We start from the raw sequence: 21228 nt of genomic DNA on the forward strand, positions 1-21228 counted from the left end.
AGAGTTAGAGAGAGTGAGGAAGAGAGCGATAGCGAGAGATACTGCAGAGTGAGGAAGAGAGAGATAGCGAGAGATACTGCAGAGTGAGGAAGAGAGAGATAGCGAGAGATATTACAGAGTGAGGAAGAGAGAGATAGAGAAGTTGGACTCACCCATGCAGTTCTTCATCATCATGAAGCCACTCTCATAGCCCTCGGAACACTCACACTCAAAACTACCCGGAGTGTTGACACAAACCCCTTGGCCACACAGGTCCGGAGAGATACGACACTCATCTATGTCTGAACACACACACACACACACAGAGGACAGCAGAACAGATGTTATCATATATTTTATATTGACATTGATATTGATATTTGTACTGCACTGTTGAGGGAGTTTGCTAGTAAGCATTTCACCACATTGTTTATACCTGCTGTAAACTGTGTAAACTGTGTACACGACAAATAAACTTTGAGAACATACGTATGTTAGTTAATTTTGCTAAATAAATATTCTCAATCGATGACAGATTATACTGTTTTGTTTAATTTTGTGACAGGTATTTTAAGGTTTTTATGTTTTGTTAGTGCATTACGCAAACACACTTCAGTTTGGTGGGCTGTGCTAACTGTTTTGCAAAAGTGATCCCTATTGTGACAAAAATGTTCACGCAATCGGGACAAACTGTATTAACAGGTACTTTCTATCCAAAATAACGGGACACAATGAGGTCATTGTCTCACCTGTGCAGTTGCGTTCTTCCATATCGAGGGAAAATCCTCCGGCGCAGTGGCACCTGAAACTGCCTATGGTGTTGCGACACTTTCCATGGACACACATGCTGGGGAACACCTTACACTCATTGATGTCTGTCAAAGAGAGACACATCCACATCTATTATAACAAAGACACACATTAATCACTACCTAGTCCTACTTCGTATAACAGATATTAATCACTACCTAGTCCTACTTCCTATAACAGGTATTAATCACTACCTAGTCCTACTTCCTATAACAGATATTAATCACTACCTAGTCCTACTTCCTATAACAGATATTAATCACTACCTAGTCCTACTTCCTATAACAGATATTAATCACTACCTAGTCCTACTTCCTATAACAGATGCATATTAATCACTACCTAGTCCTACTTCCTATAACAGATATTAATCACTACCTAGTCCTACTTCCTATAACAGATATTAATCACTACCTAGTCCTACTTCCTATAACAGATGCATATTAATCACTACCTAGTCCTACTTCCTATAACAGATATTAATCACTACCTAGTCCTACTTCCTATAACATATATTAATCACTACCTAGTCCTACTTCCTATAACAGATGCATATTAATCACTACCTAGTCCTACTTCCTATAACAGATATTAATCACTACCTAGTCCTACTTCCTATAACATATATTAATCACTACCTAGTCCTACTTCCTATAACAGATGCATATTAATCACTACCTAGTCCTACTTCCTATAACAGATGCATATTAATCACTACCTAGTCCTACTTCCTATAACATATATTAATCACTACCTAGTCCTACTTCCTATAACAGATGCATATTAATCACTACCTAGTCCTACTTCCTATAACAGATATTAATCACTACCTAGTCCTACTTCCTATAACAGATATTAATCACTACCTAGTCCTACTTCCTATAACAGATATTAATCATTACCTAGTCCTACTTCCTATAACAGATATTAATCACTACCTAGTCCTACTTCCTATAACAGATATTAATCACTACCTAGTCCTACTTCCTATAACAGATATTAATCACTACCTAGTCCTACTTCCTATAACATATATTAATCACTACCTAGTCCTACTTCCTATAACAGATATGAATCACTACCTAGTCCTACTTCCTATAACAGATATTAATCACTACCTAGTCCTACTTCCTATAACAGATGCATATTAATCACTACCTAGTCCTACTTCCTATAACATATATTAATCACTACCTAGTCCTACTTCCTATAACAGATGCATATTAATCACTACCTAGTCCTACTTCCCATAACAGATATTAATCACTACCTAGTCCTACTTCCTATAACAGATATTAATCACTACCTAGTCCTACTTCCTATAACAGATATTAATCACTACCTAGTCCTACTTCCTATAACAGATATTAATCACTACCTAGTCCTACTTCCTATAACAGATATTAATCACTACCTAGTCCTACTTCCTATAACAGATATTAATCACTACCTAGTCCTACTTCCTATAACAGATGCATATTAATCACTACCTAGTCCTACTTCCTATAACAGATATTAATCACTACCTAGTCCTACTTCCTATAACATATATTAATCACTACCTAGTCCTACTTCCTATAACAGATGCATATTAATCACTACCTAGTCCTACTTCCTATAACAGATATTAATCACTACCTAGTCCTACTTCCTATAACAGATATTAATCACTACCTAGTCCTACTTCCTATAACAGATGCATATTAATCACTACCTAGTCCTACTTCCTATAACAGATATTAATCACTACCTAGTCCTACTTCCTATAACAGGTATGAATCACTACATAGTCCTACTTCCTATAACAGATATTAATCACTACCTAGTCCTACTTCCTATAACATATATTAATCACTACCTAGTCCTACTTCCTATAACAGATATTAATCACTACCTAGTCATACTTCCTATAACAGATGCATATTAATCACTACCTAGTCCTACTTCCTATAACAGATATTAATCACTAGCTAGTCCTACTTCCTATAACAGATATTAATCACTACCTAGTCCTACTTCCTATAACAGATGCATATTAATCACTACCTAGTCCTACTTCCTATAACAGATATTAATCACTACCTAGTCCTACTTCCTATAACAGATATTAATCACTACCTAGTCCTACTTCCTATAACAGATATTAATCACTACCTAGTCCTACTTCCTATAACAGATATTAATCACTACATAGTCCTACTTCCTATAACAGATATTAATCACTACCTAGTCCTACTTCCTATAACAGATATTAATCACTACCTAGTCCTACTTCCTATAACAGATATTAATCACTACCTAGTCCTACTTCCTATAACAAATATTAATCACTACCTAGTCCTACTTCCTATAACATATATTAATCACTACCTAGTCCTACTTCCTATAACAGATGCATATTAATCACTACCTAGTCCTACTTCCTATAACATATATTAATCACTACCTAGTCCTACTTCCTATAACAGATATTAATCACTACCTAGTCCTACTTCCTATAACAGATGCATATTAATCACTACCTAGTCCTACTTCCTATAACAGATATTAATCACTACCTAGTCCTACTTCCTATAACAGATGCATATTAATCACTACCTAGTCCTACTTCCTATAACAGATATTAATCACTACCTAGTCCTACTTCCTATAACAGATATTAATCACTACCTAGTCCTACTTCCTATAACAGATATTAATCACTACCTAGTCCTACTTCCTATAACAGATGCATATTAATCACTACCTAGTCCTACTTCCTATAACAGATGCATATTAATCACTACCTAGTCCTACTTCCTATAACAGATATTAATCACTACCTAGTCCTACTTCCTATAACATATATTAATCACTACCTAGTCCTACTTCCTATAACATATATTAATCACTACCTAGTCCTACTTCCTATAACAGGTATTAATCACTACCTAGTCCTACTTCCTATAACAGATGCATATTAATCACTACCTAGTCCTACTTCCTATAACAGATATTAATCACTACCTAGTCCTACTTCCTATAACATATATTAATCACTACCTAGTCCTACTTCCTATAACATATATTAATCACTACCTAGTCCTACTTCCTATAACAGATGCATATTAATCACTACCTAGTCCTACTTCCTATAACATATATTAATCACTACCTAGTCCTACTTCCTATTACAGATGCATATTAATCACTACCTAGTCCTACTTCCTATACTTCCTATCCTTACTTCCTGTTATCGGTTTGCTAAATTATGTATTATTGAGGAGTGACACTAACTACCAGGATTTCTGGAAAACCTTTTGGGAAACAACCAACGCTACTCCCTCACCTTTATAGAAGGGCCTTCCGGTGAGGACGTCTCCTCGGTTGGCGAAGCCTGGGCCTCGGGGGCAGAGGGCGTCATACTCGGAAGTGCCAGGCAGGGGGCACGCCTCACACTCCTTCCCCCAGGCGGCGCCCATCGTGCAGCAACAGGCGTCCATGCGGAAACGGCCGGGCACGGGCTTGGCACACGAGTCCTCTTCCCACGTCAGGTAACAGTGCTCAGACCGCACGTCTGTCAGATACAGTGGAGTTTATAGTTCATCCATAGCAGTCAACACATACAAAAATAAAATAAGATCCTACCAAGATAACACTTTACATTAAGGTAACACTTTACATTAAATAATAATTTACATTAAGATAACACTTTACATTAAAGAATCCTTTACATTAAGATAACACTTTACATGAAGGTAACACTTTACATTAAGGTAACACTTTACATTAAGGAATCCTTTACATGAAGGTAACACTTTACATGAAGGTAACACTTTACATGAAGGTAACACTTTACATTAAGGTAAAACTTTACATGAAGGTAACACTTTACATGAAGATAACACTTTACATGAAGGTAACACTTTACATTAAGGAATACTTTACATTAAGATAACACTTTACATTAAGGTAACACTTTACATTAAGGTAACACTTTACATTAAGGTAACACTTTACATTAAGGAATCCTTTACATGAAGGTAACACTTTACATTAAGGTAACACTTTACATTAAGGAATCCTTTACATTAAGATAACACTTTACATGAAGGTAACACTTTACATTAAGGTAACACTTTACATTAAGGTAACACTTTACATTAAGGAATCCTTTACATTAAGATAACACTTTACATGAAGGTAACACTTTACATTAAGGTAACACTTTACATTAAGGAATCCTTTACATTAAGATAACACTTTACATGAAGGTAACACTTTACATGAAGGTAACACTTTACATTAAGGAATCCTTTACATTAAGATAACACTTTACATTAAGGTAACACTTTACATTAAGGTAACACTTTACATTAAGGTAACACTTTACATTAAAGAATCCTTTACATTAAGGTAACACTTTACATGAAGGTAACACTTTACATTAAGGTAACACTTTACATTAAGGTAACACTTTACATTAAGGAATCCTTTACATTAAGGTAATACTTTACATTAAGGAATCCTTTACATTAAGATAACACTTTACATGAAGGTAACACTTTACATTAAGGTAACACTTTACATTAAGGTAACACTTTACATTAAGGTAACACTTTACATTAAGGAATCCTTTACATTAAGGTAACACTTTACATGAAGGTAACACTTTACATGAAGGTAACACTTTACATGAAGGTAACACTTTACATTAAGGTAACACTTTGCATTAAGGTAACACTTTACATTAAGGAATCCTTTACATTAAGGTAACACTTTACATTAAGGAATCCTTTACATTAAGGTAACACTTTACATTAAGGTAACACTTTACATTAAGGAATCCTTTACATTAAGGTAACACTTTACATCAAGGTAACACTTTACATTAAGGTAACACTTTACATTAAGGAATCCTTTACATTAAGGTAACACTTTACATTAAGGTAACACTTTACATTAAGGTAACACTTTACATTAAGGTAACACTTTACATTAAGGAATCCTTTACATTAAGGTAACACTTTACATTAAGGAATCCTTTACATTAAGATAACACTTTACATTAAGGTAACACTTTACATTAAGGAATCCTTTACACTAAGCTACTGTTACAGGCTTTGATTTTTCCATTTATGTTTTGAGGTCGGACTTGTCTGGTAGGAATATCCACCAGAGTTGTTGGCAGAGAATTTGATTTGATCATTTCTCTACCATAAAAAACATTGTTTTAGAAAATTTGGTAGTATGTCCAACGGGCTTCACAACCACAGACCACGTGTATGGTGTCGTGTGGGCGAGCAGTTTACTGATGTCAACGTTGTAAACAGAGTGCCCCGTGGTGGAGGTGGGGTTATGGTATGAGGCAGGCATAAGCTACGGACAACGAACACAATTGCATTTTAGATATGGCCATTTGAACGCACAGAGATATCGTGACGAGATCCTGAGGCCCATTGTTGTGCCATTCATCCGCCGCCATCACTTCATGTTGCAGCATGATAATGCATGGCCCCATGTCGCAAGGATCTGTACACACTTCCTGGAAGCTGAAAATGTCCCAGTTCTTCCATGACCTGCAAACTCACCCAATGAGCATTTTTGGGATACTCTGGATCGAGCTATATGACAGCTTGATCCAGTTCCCGACAATATCCAGCAACTTCACACAGCTATTGAAGAGGAGTGGGACAACATTCCACAGGCCACAATCAACAGCCTGATCAACTCCACTGTATGTGAAGGAGATTCATGAAGGCCACATCAAACAAAGAGTGAATGAGCGTGTACACGCTGGAATTAGAATGTACAGAAAACAGACCGCGAGCGTCAACGCCGTCAATAGCGCCATGCGTTTCAAATTAGAAAGCAAGTCTATTTTTCTCGCATCTACGCGACGTTATGCTCGTTTGATTTGGCCTTCAGTCAAATGGTGGTCACACCAGACACTGACTGGATTTCTGATCCCACGTCCCTACCTTTTTTTTAAAAGGTATCTGTGACCAACAGATGCATATCTGTATTCCCAGCCATGTGAAACCCATAGATTAGGGCCTCATGAATTTATTTCCATTGACTGATTTCCTCATATGAACTGTATCTCAATAAAATCTTTTGAAATTGTTGCATGTTGTGTTTATATTTTTTGTTCAGTATAGTTATTATATGGTCTATTTTCTTACCAGACTTTATTTAAAGAAAACTGTCAATTCCCTGGAGTTTATTTCATAAACCAATACAGATAACACAACACAAGCAACTTACTCAACAACCCTCCCCCTAGGGCTTCAACCAAGAATTCTCAGTCACCTCCTTGGTCAAATAGTTACACATTGCAACATTTGAGAAATAAACAGAGGTGCGGTTTTCGGGACAACGATTTGACCTAGCCCCGGGCTTAAAAGCATGCTCAATGGAGAATTTCCATTGAAATAGCTCTTCACTTCAGGACTAGGCTTAATGTGTGTCTTGGAAACTGGCCAAGAGAATGTTTCAACTCATTGGATCACTGTGTCTGTTAAGGTTGCAGAATTCCAATAATTTCCTAAAATCAATTAATTTTTTTTATCTCAGTTGAAGAATTCCAGGTTGGAAGATTCCCTCACAGCTTATTCCAGAAATACTCTAAACAGGATTTCGGAAAAAAAACAGGGAAATTTGGTAAAGTTTCGGGGATTTTGCACCGTTTTGTCCACTCACCCACACACACTCGGCCACTGGAGTCCAGTGTGAGACCATCAGGACACTGGCACTTGAAGGAGCCCTTGGTGTTTACACAGTACCCATTGGGACACACACCTGGGAAGACCACGCACTCGTTCACGTCTACGGCAAGCAGAGAGAGACAAAAGGTGCAGAGGTGAAATCTTTATTTGTGTCACAAGGCATACCATTATAGTATACAATCATAGAAAGAAGGGTTCCAAAAGGTGACTTTGGCTTCCCCCATGGGATAATCCTTTTTGGTTCCGGGTAGAACCCTCTGTGGAAAATGTTTTATATGGAAACCAAACGGGTTCTACCTGGAACCAAAAGGGTTCTACCTGGAACCAAAAGGGTTCTACTGGGAACCAAAAGGGTTCTACCTGGAGCCAAAAGAGTTCTTCAACGTGTTTTATGGGGACAGCCGAAGAACCCTTTTAGGTTCTAGATAGCACCTTTTAGCAATGGGCTCTATTTGATTCTATTCAATCAAAACTGTTACTGGGGAAACTCCCTACACTATCAGATGGTGTCTGTCAATATGAAAACATTCTTCACATACTATAATACGTTTTATCCTATCCCAATAACTGATTTCCATTTCAATTGTTTTAAGCACTGAATGATTCTGATGACTTACATCTGTATTTCTCTATTGAGGCTTATAGCAAATTATTTGTTTATCAAAATGGTAAATGTAACTTTTATTTATCTAGGCAAGTCAGTTAAGAACAAACCCGGACGACGCTGAGCCAATTGTGCGCCGCCCTATGGGACTCCCAATCACGGCCGGATGTGATACAGCCTGGATTCGAACCAGGGACTGTAGTGACGCCTCCTGCACGGAGATGCAGTGCCTTAGACCGCTGCATGGGAAGGTTATGCTGCTTTGAAAGTTGATAAACATGTTATCCCAGAGACAAGTAGGAGTAAATGCCCTTTGAAAGATTGTAATGAGAATTTCACACTTCCTAGAGAGCTCTTCTTCTTTTACGCCCATTCAGCATAGTTCACACCCTCTTAAGCCTTAGCTTAAGTAGTCACTCTACTTAAACAGAGCTAAAATCAGGGCAGCAATGTTTTTGAGAGCTGTAGCGACCCTTTTGCAGTTGTCCAAAGCTATATTTTTCCGGAAATCCCAGGTAGCAAGGATTATCTATGTACTGACTGGGGAATCCCCAGGCTATGACATGACAGACCAATCAGGACTCATCGGCATGTCCAGCCCCACCATTATCTCAGCCAATCATGACTAGCCAGGAAGGATGCTTTCCTTCTCCCTGTGTAGCTCAGTGGTTTCTCATTGGCTTAAACTAGGCTTGTAATTTAACATGTTTCTTCATATTATCGGATTCCAGAGAAGTTTATAAGTAAGGCAAATTAAAGTTCACACGTTCAACAAGGCAGTCCTACTGTGAAGATCCTGTAAACGATAAACAAATTGTTATAGCCATTCCACATATACATCCAGAATGAAGACATTTATTTTTGCTCTGTGGAGTTCCAACAACCCCAATCCCACAGCTATGTAGAGGTCTACTTATCGATGGGTCAGTGTCAATGAAGAGAAGAAATTAGGGTTCTTTTAAGTGACATGCTAAATTATCTTAAGACCTTATCTCCTTTTGACCTTAAGACCTTATCTCCTATGACCTTAAGACCCTATCTCCTATAACCTTAAGACCTTATCTCCTATGACCTTAAGACCTTATCTCCTATAACCTTAAGACCTTATCTCCTATGACCTTAAGACCTTATCTCCTATGACCTTAAGACTTGATCTTCTATGACTTTAAGACCTTATCTCCTTTTGATCTTAAGACCTTATCTCCTATGACCGTAAGACCTTATATCCTATGACCTTTTACAGACACAGTACAGTATATTTTACATTAGTTATCTTTAGTTTGTTTTTAGTCCCAGCCTTCAGCTACCCTAAACCTCTCCCATCTATCTCTGAAGACCGTGGGGAACCTTGAAACTTATTCCACCCTTTGTCATTGGCAGAGACACCTAGCAAAGGTTATGGGTTTTGTAGACTGAAAAACAGCTGATGCTTGAAGTCGGACTTACCTTCACATTTGACTCCTCGCGGCCTGGCGTAGCCCCTTGAACAGATGGAATCTGCAAAAGGTCGGAATGTCGTTGTGGATGGGAATGTTGTGAATCATGGATTTTGTTGCCAAAGGTGACACTTTATGGGGACTCTGAGAGAACATATTTCACAGCGGAAGCTAGCAAACACAGTCTTGCATCTCAAATGTCACCCTATTCCCTGTGTAGTGCACTACATTTGACCAGGGCCCGCATAGGGCTCTGGTCAAAAGTAGTGCACTTCATAGGGAATAGGGTGCCATAGTACGCAACCATATTAAAGGACTACTGGAACCCTGCTCTGTTCCAGACAGAGCCTCACAGTGTAACACATGCAAGTGATTATAAAGTGCAGGTCAGGGCTAAGGAGAGGAACATTACATATTTGGCTTCTATATCTTATCCGCACTGACAGAACTATGAAGCTAAGTTGAGCACTGAGATTTACAAAGCGCTAAATTAGCTGTAAATGGCCCAAACGGCCCAAATCAAGGCATGTGTGTGGTATAGCACAAGCAAAACATCATCATTGGGTAGGGTTTGTCTTACACTGATGAAAAACCACACGATTTTAAATAAAGCCTTTTGTGGCTTGGATTTTCATTATACTAACTGCTGGCAAATGCATTATGGGTATATGGGTAGATTGTGTGGCCAGAAAAAAAAAAAAGGAAAACATAACTTGGTTGTGTCGCAAATGGCAACCTATTTCCTATATAGTACACTACTTTGTCCAGGGCCCATAAGGTGTCATTTGGGACACAAGCGGTGAAAGCTTAAACTGAAAGGTTGTTTCAGTGAGGGGAAATGACACGAGCAGAGAGTTGTGCCGGAGCATTCACTGCACTGGGCATTGTGTCAGACCACATGAACAAAAAAAAAATGGCAGGTTTTTGTAGTTCTATTTATTACTACAGTAATGGGGAAACCATTCTGTTAAAGATGTAAAAAAAAAAAAGGACTACTAATCCCAGTTTACTTTAGACACAGAGTCAGGTCCAAGGCCATGTCACCCAAAACAACATATTCAAATATTCAGCCCTTGGTTCCTGTGGCCATCATGTGTTACAGTTCAGTAGTATACCTACTTATAGCATGAACTACAGATACAGAAATCCCCAACACAAAGCAGGTCACTTGCTATTTTCCTCTTATCTGGACAGTAAAGACTTATCTGTGTTTATTAATTAATGATGCAAATACCAGACCAAATGATCATGATCAAGTTACTGTTAAAGCAATGTGGTTCTGGTACCAGTTCTGACGGACCGACAATTTACCTTCTAAATCGATCTGTGGACACTGTTATTGAAATGCCTTGCATTGAGCGGTAGCTCTGGTTCTCACGGACACAGGAGAGTGACGTGGGATGTGAAATCTGACTCTACTTGAAGCTTGGATGTTCCTCCTACCATTTAATTCGCTCTTCCAACTCCTGGCTGACTAGGGAACCCTGAACACTACTTACAAAGCACATGCCAGGAATCCTGACATCGTAGCTCAGCAGGAGAGAATGGTTTCATCACTCTAGTACATTCAGAGATCGATTTATAGCGAAATTTAGCAAAGTAATGTAAAATAATTAATAGATTTGAAAAAAAAAAAAAACACTTTCTGATTGTCATAGACAAGATTAATATGAGATGAAAGCCGATTTGGTAAAAAACACATTCAGGAAGCCAAGCTAGAGCTCTATGATGTTCACAGCGGTTGGGGCCAGACGTTTTGATCAAGAGAGACAGTACCATTAGAAAATATTTTCTCTAACACTAAACATACAAATATGAATAAAAATATATATATAAGGATAATACAGCATATACAATATTTCATATTTGTACTGTGTCCTCAAAAGTGACTACACCTCAGCAATTTTATAACCATTTTTTTACCAGAAAGGTGAGATTTTAACCTTTCTTGGAGTATGCAGCACTGCTAAATCAAATCAAACATGTTATTGTTTATGGCCCCCTCATGATAAATAATTACTTTTGGGGATTAAGTAGACTACATTTTAGATGACATTAAGTTACATTTCATCTGTAAAAAAAAATAATATAATAATTACTGCATCCATATTAGGAAGTTGGCATTGGTCAAACCAAACTCCATCAGACAACTGACAACTTCCTAACATGGATGCCATACTGCATACAAAAGAGGATACCCATGACCAGAGCTGAGAAACCCCCTGAGCATTGTCTATGGGGTAGCTGGAGGTATGTGTGTGACTTACCTTTCTCACACTGCTCACAGGGACTTCCCCAGGCAGCGCCCAGGGTGGCACAGCACTCTGACTTGAGGGTGCCGCCGTTGATGTTGACCTCGCAGCGGCCATCTTGGATATTCAGCCAACAGGTCCCCTTCAGGCTGTCTATGATTAAAATGACAGTTTTTAGGGTGGTGGTGGACTAGGAAACCAGATGAAAAAGGAGGAAGTGTTTCTTGTTTATAGTGTACACATTGACAGCTAAATGCTAAATTGCAGTGCACAGTTACATAACTTAGCCTAAATAAAAACAAAATTGAAGTACAGAGTACATGCAGTGTGTATATTTATACAGACATTTATAGGTGGCATGTAGGTTTAACTGCACTAACTAACATTGCATTCCAGCTGTAAATGGCCTTTTTCAAAACCATTCTCTACTCAATTTCTACATAGACAGGAATTATTCATTCCAATGACCTGAAAGAGGTTGATTTCTCTTCAATTTGAAAATACATTGATGGTCGTTTGATATATACAGAAAGACCATCTCATCTACTGTGTTGACAGTGGATGTGTTTAGACCAGAAGTCCCCATGAGAATAGTAAACAAACACGAATTTGACCAACTGGGGACATTTTGTTAGTCCCAACAGGGTCAAACGTTATTTCTAGGGGGTTTAGGGTTCAGGTCAGAATTAGTGTTAGGGTTAGAATTGAGTTTAGGGTTAAGAGCTAGGTTTAGGAACTAGGTTTAGGGTTAGGAGCTAGGGTTAGGGTTAAGGGTTAAGGTTAGGGGTTAGGGAAAATAGGATTCTGAATGGAACTGAATTGTGTGTCCCCACAAAGTTAGTTATACAAGACTGTGTGTGTGTGTGTGTGTGTGTGTGTGTGTGTGTGTGTGTGTGCGTGTGTATTTACCAATGCAGATGAGTCCTGTGGTGTCCAGCTTGCTCCCAGGGGAGCACTCGCAGGCAAAGGAGCCGGCTGTGTTCCTACACTGTCCGTTAGAACAGGGGCGGTTTTCACACTCATTCACATCTACAAACAGAGGGGGAAGAGTTAGAGGGGAACACCTTTCATTTAATTTACAAGGAAGAAGAGTTAGAGGGAGACACATTTCACAACATTTACATTGGGGAAGAGTTAGAGAGGGACACATTTCACAACATTTACATTGGGGAAGAGTTAGAGAGGGACACATTTCACAACATCTACATGGTGGAATAGTTAGAGAAGGACACGTTTCACAACATCTACATGGGGGAAGAGTTAGAGAGGGACACATTTCACAACATTTACATGGTGGAAGAGTTAAGAGAAGGACACATTTTACAAAATGTACATGGGGGAAGAGTTAGAGAGGGACACATTTCACAACATTTACATGGTGGAAGAGTTAAGAGAAGGACACATTTTACAAAATGTACATGGGGGAAGAGTTAGAGGGGGACACCTTTTCACTACATTTACAAGAAGGGGGAAGAGTTAAAAGGTGACACCTTGAACAAAACTACCTCTCAAAACAGTGGGAATAGTTAGAATGTGACACCGTTAAGTACATTTACAAGCAGGTTCTGATTGTGGATGTGTCCCAATAATCTAGTTCTAGATAGCTTTCTTTCTCTTTTCACTCCGTCACCACTGATCTTAAAGGATTTGCTAGGCATGTATACCAGTTCTTGAAAGCCAGGAAGTTCTTTAATTCAATGATTTTGGCGAAAGATAGCTTTACAATCCTCTTTGTAACCTGATTACAACACGGGGAAGATATAAAAAGGGACACACTACGAAGAGGAAAAGCCAGCCCAAAATAATGACTCATTTTATTAAGTAGGGCTGGGAATTGCCAAGGACCTCCCGATACTTAGGTGCCGATACGATATGCAATAGATACTTTATTGGGTTTCGATGTTCCAAACATACTGCTAACCATATGTCTTTTTTGTGTTTACTACAAATATAGAAAGATTATCGAAAACAAGCTATGAAGGAAATGTAACTATACACCCCCCCCCATCACTACTTTTAAGGCAAGCCAACGGTAAAAAGAAAGCTCAACGGGAGAAACAGTTAAACCAATGCGTAGTTGATTTGATTTGATTTATTGATTCCTCAACTGGAAACCGTTATCCTCAATGAACACTCTCAATCTTCGATGCAGGAATTCACATAAAGGCCGGAAGAAGAGGGAGCTACCTGGAATGTGCAGAAAATGCCTCCCAGCCAGTAGTTAATCATGGTAATCACTTACATTCAGTGTATTTTGTACAATTCATTTTTTTCCACTTCCCATCTGCTTGGAGGAACAGTTAACACATGGATTATTGTATTGCCACAGTGCTGACAGAATTGAATGAACTTGAAACTGCACAGCAGCAAGATTGAGCGGCGTCGAGTGGAATTCCTTCTGCTGTATACAGCAGCAGTCCTGGGTTTTTATTTATTTTATTTAACCTTTATTTAACCAGGAAGGGCTCATTGGGGAAGCAGGGTAGCCTAGTGGTTAGAGTGTTGGACTAGTAACTGAAAGGTTGCAAGTTCATATCCCTGAGCTGACAAGGTACAAATCTGTTGTTCTGCCCCTGAACAGGCAGTTAACCAACTGTTCCTAGGCCATCATTGAAAATAAGAATTTGTTCTTAACTGCCTTGCCTAGTTAAATAACAAAATTGAGATTAAAATCTATGTTTTCAAGAGCGCCCTGGCCAAGATAGGCAGCAACAAAGTCATTACAAAAAAATTACAGACAGACAACATGAAAAACTACAAGTAATCTAGTAAAAACTATTGAATTCACAAGAGTATAAAACAGCAAATAAAAAAAAAAGTTCAAACAGTATTTAGTATTTATTATAATAGTATTTGTCAAGCTTGTCTGGCGCAATGGAGCCAATGGAATTGTCCCAAAAAGTGCAAGCCCCGCCCATCTGGCACTCAAGGTTCTGGTCTAGCGAACACTCAAAGCTGAAAGATTTAAAATACTACTTAAACCCAAGTCTGATTGAGTGAGCGCTTGCTTCATCTAATTTAGTGTACATGTGGCTTCCAAATGTGTCAATTTATAGCTTGGCTTGATGACAACAGAGCTTGCAAATACCCACTGTTGCCTAACACACAAAAGTTTGGGCCACTTAAGTCATTGCTACCAGGAAAAGCTAATAAACTACGGCAACAACATGTTGTTGTGATTTTGACATATGTTTTACAGAAAGGGAGAGGGCAAAGGAGGAGAGGTATGAATCATCATTTTGGTTGGGTGATAGTGTAGTGACGGTGTCGTGGCTGTGTCGTGACGGTATAGTGTTGTAAGTCACACTTGGCTATGTCTCCGGGACACTTACAGATGAGTGAAAGTGAGAGTGAGATGTTTCCAACTCTAAGGCTGCATCCTACATAGAACCCTACTTGTTATAATAGTGCACTACTACGGAATAGGGAATAGGGTGCAATTTGAAAGGTAGTTCAACTGTAACTAACACATGGAAGTGTGTCGTTCACGTTAATTCTGTTTCGGGAATGGATCGCATGGAATGTGAATTTCGGAGCTGATCGTATTTATTGCTACTGAAGAGTCCATGTTAGAGTCATGTGAGGATGTAAACAGGACGGGAATAGAACTATGCACAAGCCTTAAAGCTTCACTTTATACTGCGACTGGCCTATGCTCCCCTCCTAAAGAGTTCACAAGGAACAGATGTCATTGTAAAAGTGTGTGTGTGCATGTGTGTGTGTGTGTAAGATGAATGCACTAACGGTAAGTCGCTCTGGATAAGAGTGTCTGCTAAAATGACTACAATGTAAATTTTAAAGAATGTGTGTTTTTCGTGCATGAGTGTATGTGTCCACACACAGTCCCCAGCCATCCAAACATCCTATTGTTGTGTGTTACTTTCTGCTGTGTTGACCGTCAAGGGGGATAACGTCAACGGTCTGAAGGATCCCAGTCCTCACAGTCTCTCAATTCCCAAACCAGGAGGCCCAGACTCTTAATTTACTACCCTATAAACCAGTAGGTTTAAATAGACCACAGAGCGATGGGGTGCGTTCCAAATAGCACCCTATTCCCTGACATAAGTGCATTACTTTTGACCAGAAGTCAGATTCACTCCAAATTTGGTTTTTGGACTGAAAAGATAATGTTGATGCTTTCAAAGATGGTCACACTATACCAGTAGATTATAGTGGAGGCTGCTGAGAAGAGGACGGCTCAAAGTAATGGCTGGAACGGAGCAGATGGAATGGCATCAAACACATGGAAACCATGTGCATTTGATCCATGTAGGGACCGATGCCGGAGATGAGACGCAGGTAAGTCAAACATTTAATCAGGAACAGACATAGAACAAGACAGGAACAGCGTCAGCACACGGGTAACCAAGGACATATGCCAATCAATTCAGAAGCAGGGAACACAGCGGGGAACCAGACAGATATAGGGAACGTAATGACAGAGGTGATTGAGTCCAGGTGAGTCCAATAATCGCTGATGCGCGTGACGGGGGGGGAAGGCAGGTGTGCGTAATGATGATGGCAGGAGTGTGTTAGGCTGGGGAGCCTGGCACCCGAAGAGAAGAGCGGGAGCAGGCGTGACAGTCCCCCCCCCCCCCCCCTCTGGAGGCACCACCCGGCATCCCACCTGGGTGAGCCTGATGAACCAGCAGAGGCGTGAGAGCCTGGTGAGCCGGCTGAGGCATAGGAGCCTGACGATCCGGCTGAGGCTTGTCGATCCCGCTGAGGCGTGAGAGCCTGGTGAGCCGGCTGAGGCATAGGAGCCTGACAATCCGGCTGAGGCTTGTCGATCCGGCTGAGGCATGAGTGCCTGGTGAGCCGGCTGATGCATAGGAGCCTGACGATCCGGTTGAGGCTTGTCGATCCCGCTGAGGGATGGGAGCCCGATGATCCAGCAGAGGCGTAAAAACCTGACGATCCGGCTGAGGCCTGACGTGGGATGGGTGCCTTCCGAGCCAACCTGGGCAAGAAACCTCTCGAGCCAGCTAGGGCGTGACAGCCCGACGAACTGGCTTAGGCACCCCCAACCGGAAACGTCAGCACTCCCCGATGCTTCGTATGATGGCTTCTGCATTCTGTAGGGACTGACGCCGGAGATGAGAAGCAGGTATGGGGAGTCAAACATTTAATCGGGACATGTGACAATTAATGCAGAAGCAGGGAACAGAGCGGGGAACCAGACAGATATAGGGAAGGTAATGACAGAGGTGATTGAGTCGAGGTGAGGCCAATAATCGCTAAACCCTCAAGTGCCAGAGGGGAAGAGCGGAAGTAGGGTGACAATATCATTCCACACATCCCACCACAGCCACAAGCCCCGTTCTACCCAATTAAGGTGCATACGCCAAGGTGCATACACTAATATGCTACAATATGCTAAACATACTTCAAAAAAATCTACTTATCATGACCCATAGACCATTAACTTAGTTGGAGAAAAGATAAGTGATTGGTTTAAATAATTAAAAAAAATGTTTTACTTTCCATTTAAACCACTGTAAATCCACTCCACAGTGGCCTAAGACCACACTGACTTTGGTATTGATATCTAAAAAAACAAAACAAGGAAACTATTAACCTCTCATTCTTTGCATATGTAACGCTAATGCTCAAAACCATCTTCTCCTCATAAAACCATCAGATTCACTCCAGATTTTGTATTTAGACTAATGATTGCACATAAAGGAGGATACTTCCTTCATGATAGAGTGCTTGCCTTGTTATGCTGATCTTGTGTCCTTTCTATCATCCTGTGAACCCCGTTCATTGCTGCTCACAGCTATATTTTGGGATATTTTTCATTGTTGTTCATGGGTAATACTCCCTTGTTCTAGAACTGACCCCACCTGAGAGACCCCAGAGGCCCCTGTGGTGATCCCTCTTTCACACTCAATTAGAGCCCATTAAGTCATTTCCCCTCTGCTGGCAGTGCACTCCATGGAGGGTTGTATTGGTTTTATTGGCAACGTAAGGTGTGCCTCCCAAATGGCCCCCTATTCCTTATATGGGCCCTGGTCAAAAGTAGTGCACTATATAGGGAATAGGGTGACATTTGCGAGGCTGAGAAGGGCTTAGTCACAAACCATAGCCTTAGCCCCTTGGGGTTATTATGGACAGACCTGGGTTCAAATACTATTTGAAATCATTTCAAATAGTTTATCTGGGCTTGATTGCTTGCTATTGCTCGGTATCGCTCAGAACAATGTTCTTGGCCATAACCAGTCATGCTTCAAGACGGGTCACTCAACCGAGACTGCTCAACCTCTGTGTCACAGAGGCTCTCCACACTGCCAAAGCTGACTCTCTGTCCTCCTTTCTCATCCTCCTAGATCTATCCATTGCCTTTGACACCGTGAACCATCAGATCCTCCTCTTCACCCTCCAGGGGTGAGCGTCTAAGGATCTGCACACTCTTGGATTGCATCCTACCTGGCAGACCGCTCCTATCAGGTAACTTGGAGAGGATCTGTGTCTGCACCACGTGCTCTCACTACTGGTGTCCCCCAGGGCTCGGTTCTAGGTCCTCTTCCCCTTTCTCTATACACCAAGTCACTCGGCTCAGTCATATCATCACATGGTCTCTCCTATCATTGCTTTGCAGATAACTGCTTTTCTCCTTCCTCTCTTCTGACATCCAGGTGGCGACACGCATCTCTGCGTGCCTGGCAGATCTCATAGTAGTCCGTTCTGCCAACTCTGGTCTCTTGGCTCTCCCGCACTCAGCTCAGTCAAAGCTCTTCTCTGTCCTGGCACCAGTTTCCCCCTGAAGCTAGGACAGCAGAGTCCCTGCCCATCTTCTGAAAAACATCTGAAACCCTACCTCTTCAAAGAGTATCTTAACTAATCCCACAGTTCACCACTCACCCTTTCATGCACTTACACTCATACTTGACCCCCCCCCCCCCCCACTTACTATGACTGTGATATGTGGTTGTCCAACCTAGCTATCTTAAGATGAATGCACCAACTGTAAGTCACTCTGGATAAGAGCGTCTGCTAAATTACTCAAATGTCAAATGCAAATATAAAATGTTTTGAGCTTGCCTGGCGCAATGGAACCACTAGAATAATCGCAAAAGTGCAAACGCCTGGCCTCCCGAGTGGCGCAGTGGTCTGTGCCACTAGAGATCCTGGTTCGAATCCAGGCTCTGTCACAGCCGGCCGCGACCGGGAGACCCATGGGGCGCCGCATAATTGGCCCAGCGTCGCCCGGGTTAGTGGAGGGTTTGGCCGGCAGGGATGTTCTTGTCCCATCGCGCACTAGCGACTCCTGTGGCGGGCCGGGCGCAGTGCACGCTGACACGGTTGCCAGGTGTACGGTGTTTCCTCTGACACATTGGTGCGGCTGGCTTCAGGGTTAAGTGCGCATTGTGTCAAGAAGCAGTGCGGCTTGGTTGGGTTGTGTTTTGGAGGACGCATGGCTCTCAATCTTCGCCTCTCCCGAGTCTGTACTGGAGTTGCTGCGATGGGACAAGACTGCAACTACCAATTGGACACCACGAAATTGGGGAGAAAAAGTATAACACATTTTTTCCCCCTAAAAACGGGCAGGTGGTGGTTTAGGAGCATGGTAACAGAAGACAGAGGCTGGAAGGTGGTTTAGGAGCATGGTTACAGGGGGAAAGGGGGTGAAGGTGGTTTAGGAGCATGGTTACAGGGGGAAAGGGGGTGAAGGTGGCTTAGGAGCATGGTTACAGGGGGGGCAGGGGTTGGAAGGTGGTTTAGGAGCATGGTTACAGGGGGGGCAGGGGTTGGAAGGTGGTTTAGGAGCATGGTTCCAGGGGGGGCAGGGGTTGGAAGGTGGTTCAGGAGCATGGTTACAGGGGGAAAGGGGGTGAAGGTGGTTTAGGAGCATAGTTACAGGGGGAAAGGGGGTGAAGGTGGTTCAGGAGCATGGTTACAGGGGGGAAAGGGGGTGAAGGTGGTTTAGGAGCATGGTTACAGGGGGGAAAGGGGGTGAAGGTGGTTTAGGAGCATGGTTACAGGGGGGGCAGGGGTTGGAAGGTGGTTTAGGAGCATGGTTACAGGGGGAAAGGGGGTGAAGGTGGCTTAGGAGCATGGTTACAGGGGGGGGGCAGGGGTTGGAAGGTGGTTTAGGAGCATGGTTACAGGGGGGACAGGGGTGAAGGTGGTTTAGGAGCATGGTTACAGGGGAGGCAAGGGTTGGAAGGTGGTTCAGGAGCATCGTTACAGGGGGGGCAGGGGTTGGAAGGTGGCTTAGGAGCATGGTTACAGGGGAGGCAAGGGTTGGAAGGTGGTTTAGGAGCATGGTTACAGGGGGACAGCAGTTGGAAGGTGGCTAAGGAGCATGGTTACAGGGGGACAAGGGTAATTTTAAACCAGGGATGTAGTCCTTCATTTCGAACCAGGGACGTAGTCCTTCATTTTAAACCAGGGATGTAGTCATTTGGCACAACAAAGAATAAAAGGCCCTTAAACCAATGAGAGGGGACGTTTATTCTCCCCTGCCTGAAATGGGAGGTAATATCTGAGGAGGAAACACTATCCAATAGAAACCTTCATTTTCTGTTGCAAAACATGACCCAGGTGTTACCATTTCTGTGTATCATAAGATGGATGAAAATGCATAGACCGAGTAAAATTCCTGTGAAAATAAAAGGACATACTCCACATCAGTGTCTACGCACAATCAAAACCGCCCGATTTCTTCCATATGTCCCAGGCATAGTTCAGGTATGGGGGAAGGGCGGTCATATCTGCACGCGTGTACATATGGCGGAATAACTCACAGAATATATCTGAGGGATATAAGACTTTAAAAAGACATCTGGTTCAGATATGAACTCAGAATGATTGAAATGCCTATCCTGTACTGGAGGGGCCTTTGTCTGTTTCGCCCATGCAAAAAAAAGAAGAGGAAGAAACAGTCACTGCTATTGTCCTGACTTCATCCTGACTTCTGACTTCATCTATCGGCTTTTATAACTTTTAAAAGGAAACATGTAAAAACTCCAGTATAGCAAACCACACATTTAACATACAAGATGGGGGAAATAATAACCAAGGGTCAATTCAATCAGATCAGCTTTAGCAGACATCCTCATAGCTACTATGGTTACTCAGGTTTCTCTGGTTACTATGGTTACTCAGGTTTCTCTGGTTACTATGGTTGCTCAGGTTTCTCTGGTTACTACGGTTTCTCTGGCTACTATGGTTGCTCTGGCTACTATGGTTGCTCTGGCTACTCAGGTTGCTCTGGCTACTCAGGTTCTCTGGCTACTCAGGTTGCTCTGGCTACTATGGTTGCTCTGGCTACTCAGGATGCTCTGGCTACTATGGTTGCTCTGGCTACTATGGCTACTCAGGTTGCTCTGGTTACTATGGTTGCTCTGGCTACTATGGCTACTCAGGTTCTCTGGCTACTATGGTTGCTCTGGTTACTATGACTACTCAGGTTTCTCTGGCTACTCAGGTTGCTC

At 41.6% G+C, this 21228-nt stretch overlaps 1 protein-coding gene across 1 annotated transcript in view; it reads right to left on the bottom strand.

The window, feature by feature from the left end:
- LOC139404746 (fibrillin-2-like) overlaps positions 1-21228 on the bottom strand; it is a gene marked incomplete at its 3' end in the record, with an annotated part of 232358 nt that overhangs the window by 115577 nt on the left and 95553 nt on the right. The window contains exons 19-25 of the mRNA XM_071147349.1: positions 12698-12817; positions 11804-11941; positions 9547-9597; positions 7471-7596; positions 4118-4345; positions 729-854; positions 153-281 (exon numbers count right to left, since the gene is read on the bottom strand). Coding sequence (XP_071003450.1) covers positions 153-281; positions 729-854; positions 4118-4345; positions 7471-7596; positions 9547-9597; positions 11804-11941; positions 12698-12817 — 918 coding nt within the window. The remainder of the gene's footprint in view (positions 1-152; positions 282-728; positions 855-4117; positions 4346-7470; positions 7597-9546; positions 9598-11803; positions 11942-12697; positions 12818-21228) is intronic.

The sequence above is a fragment of the Oncorhynchus clarkii genome, unplaced genomic scaffold (genome assembly GCF_045791955.1).
Source record: "Oncorhynchus clarkii lewisi isolate Uvic-CL-2024 unplaced genomic scaffold, UVic_Ocla_1.0 unplaced_contig_1240_pilon_pilon, whole genome shotgun sequence".
In the NCBI taxonomy this organism is placed as follows: domain Eukaryota; kingdom Metazoa; phylum Chordata; class Actinopteri; order Salmoniformes; family Salmonidae; genus Oncorhynchus; species Oncorhynchus clarkii.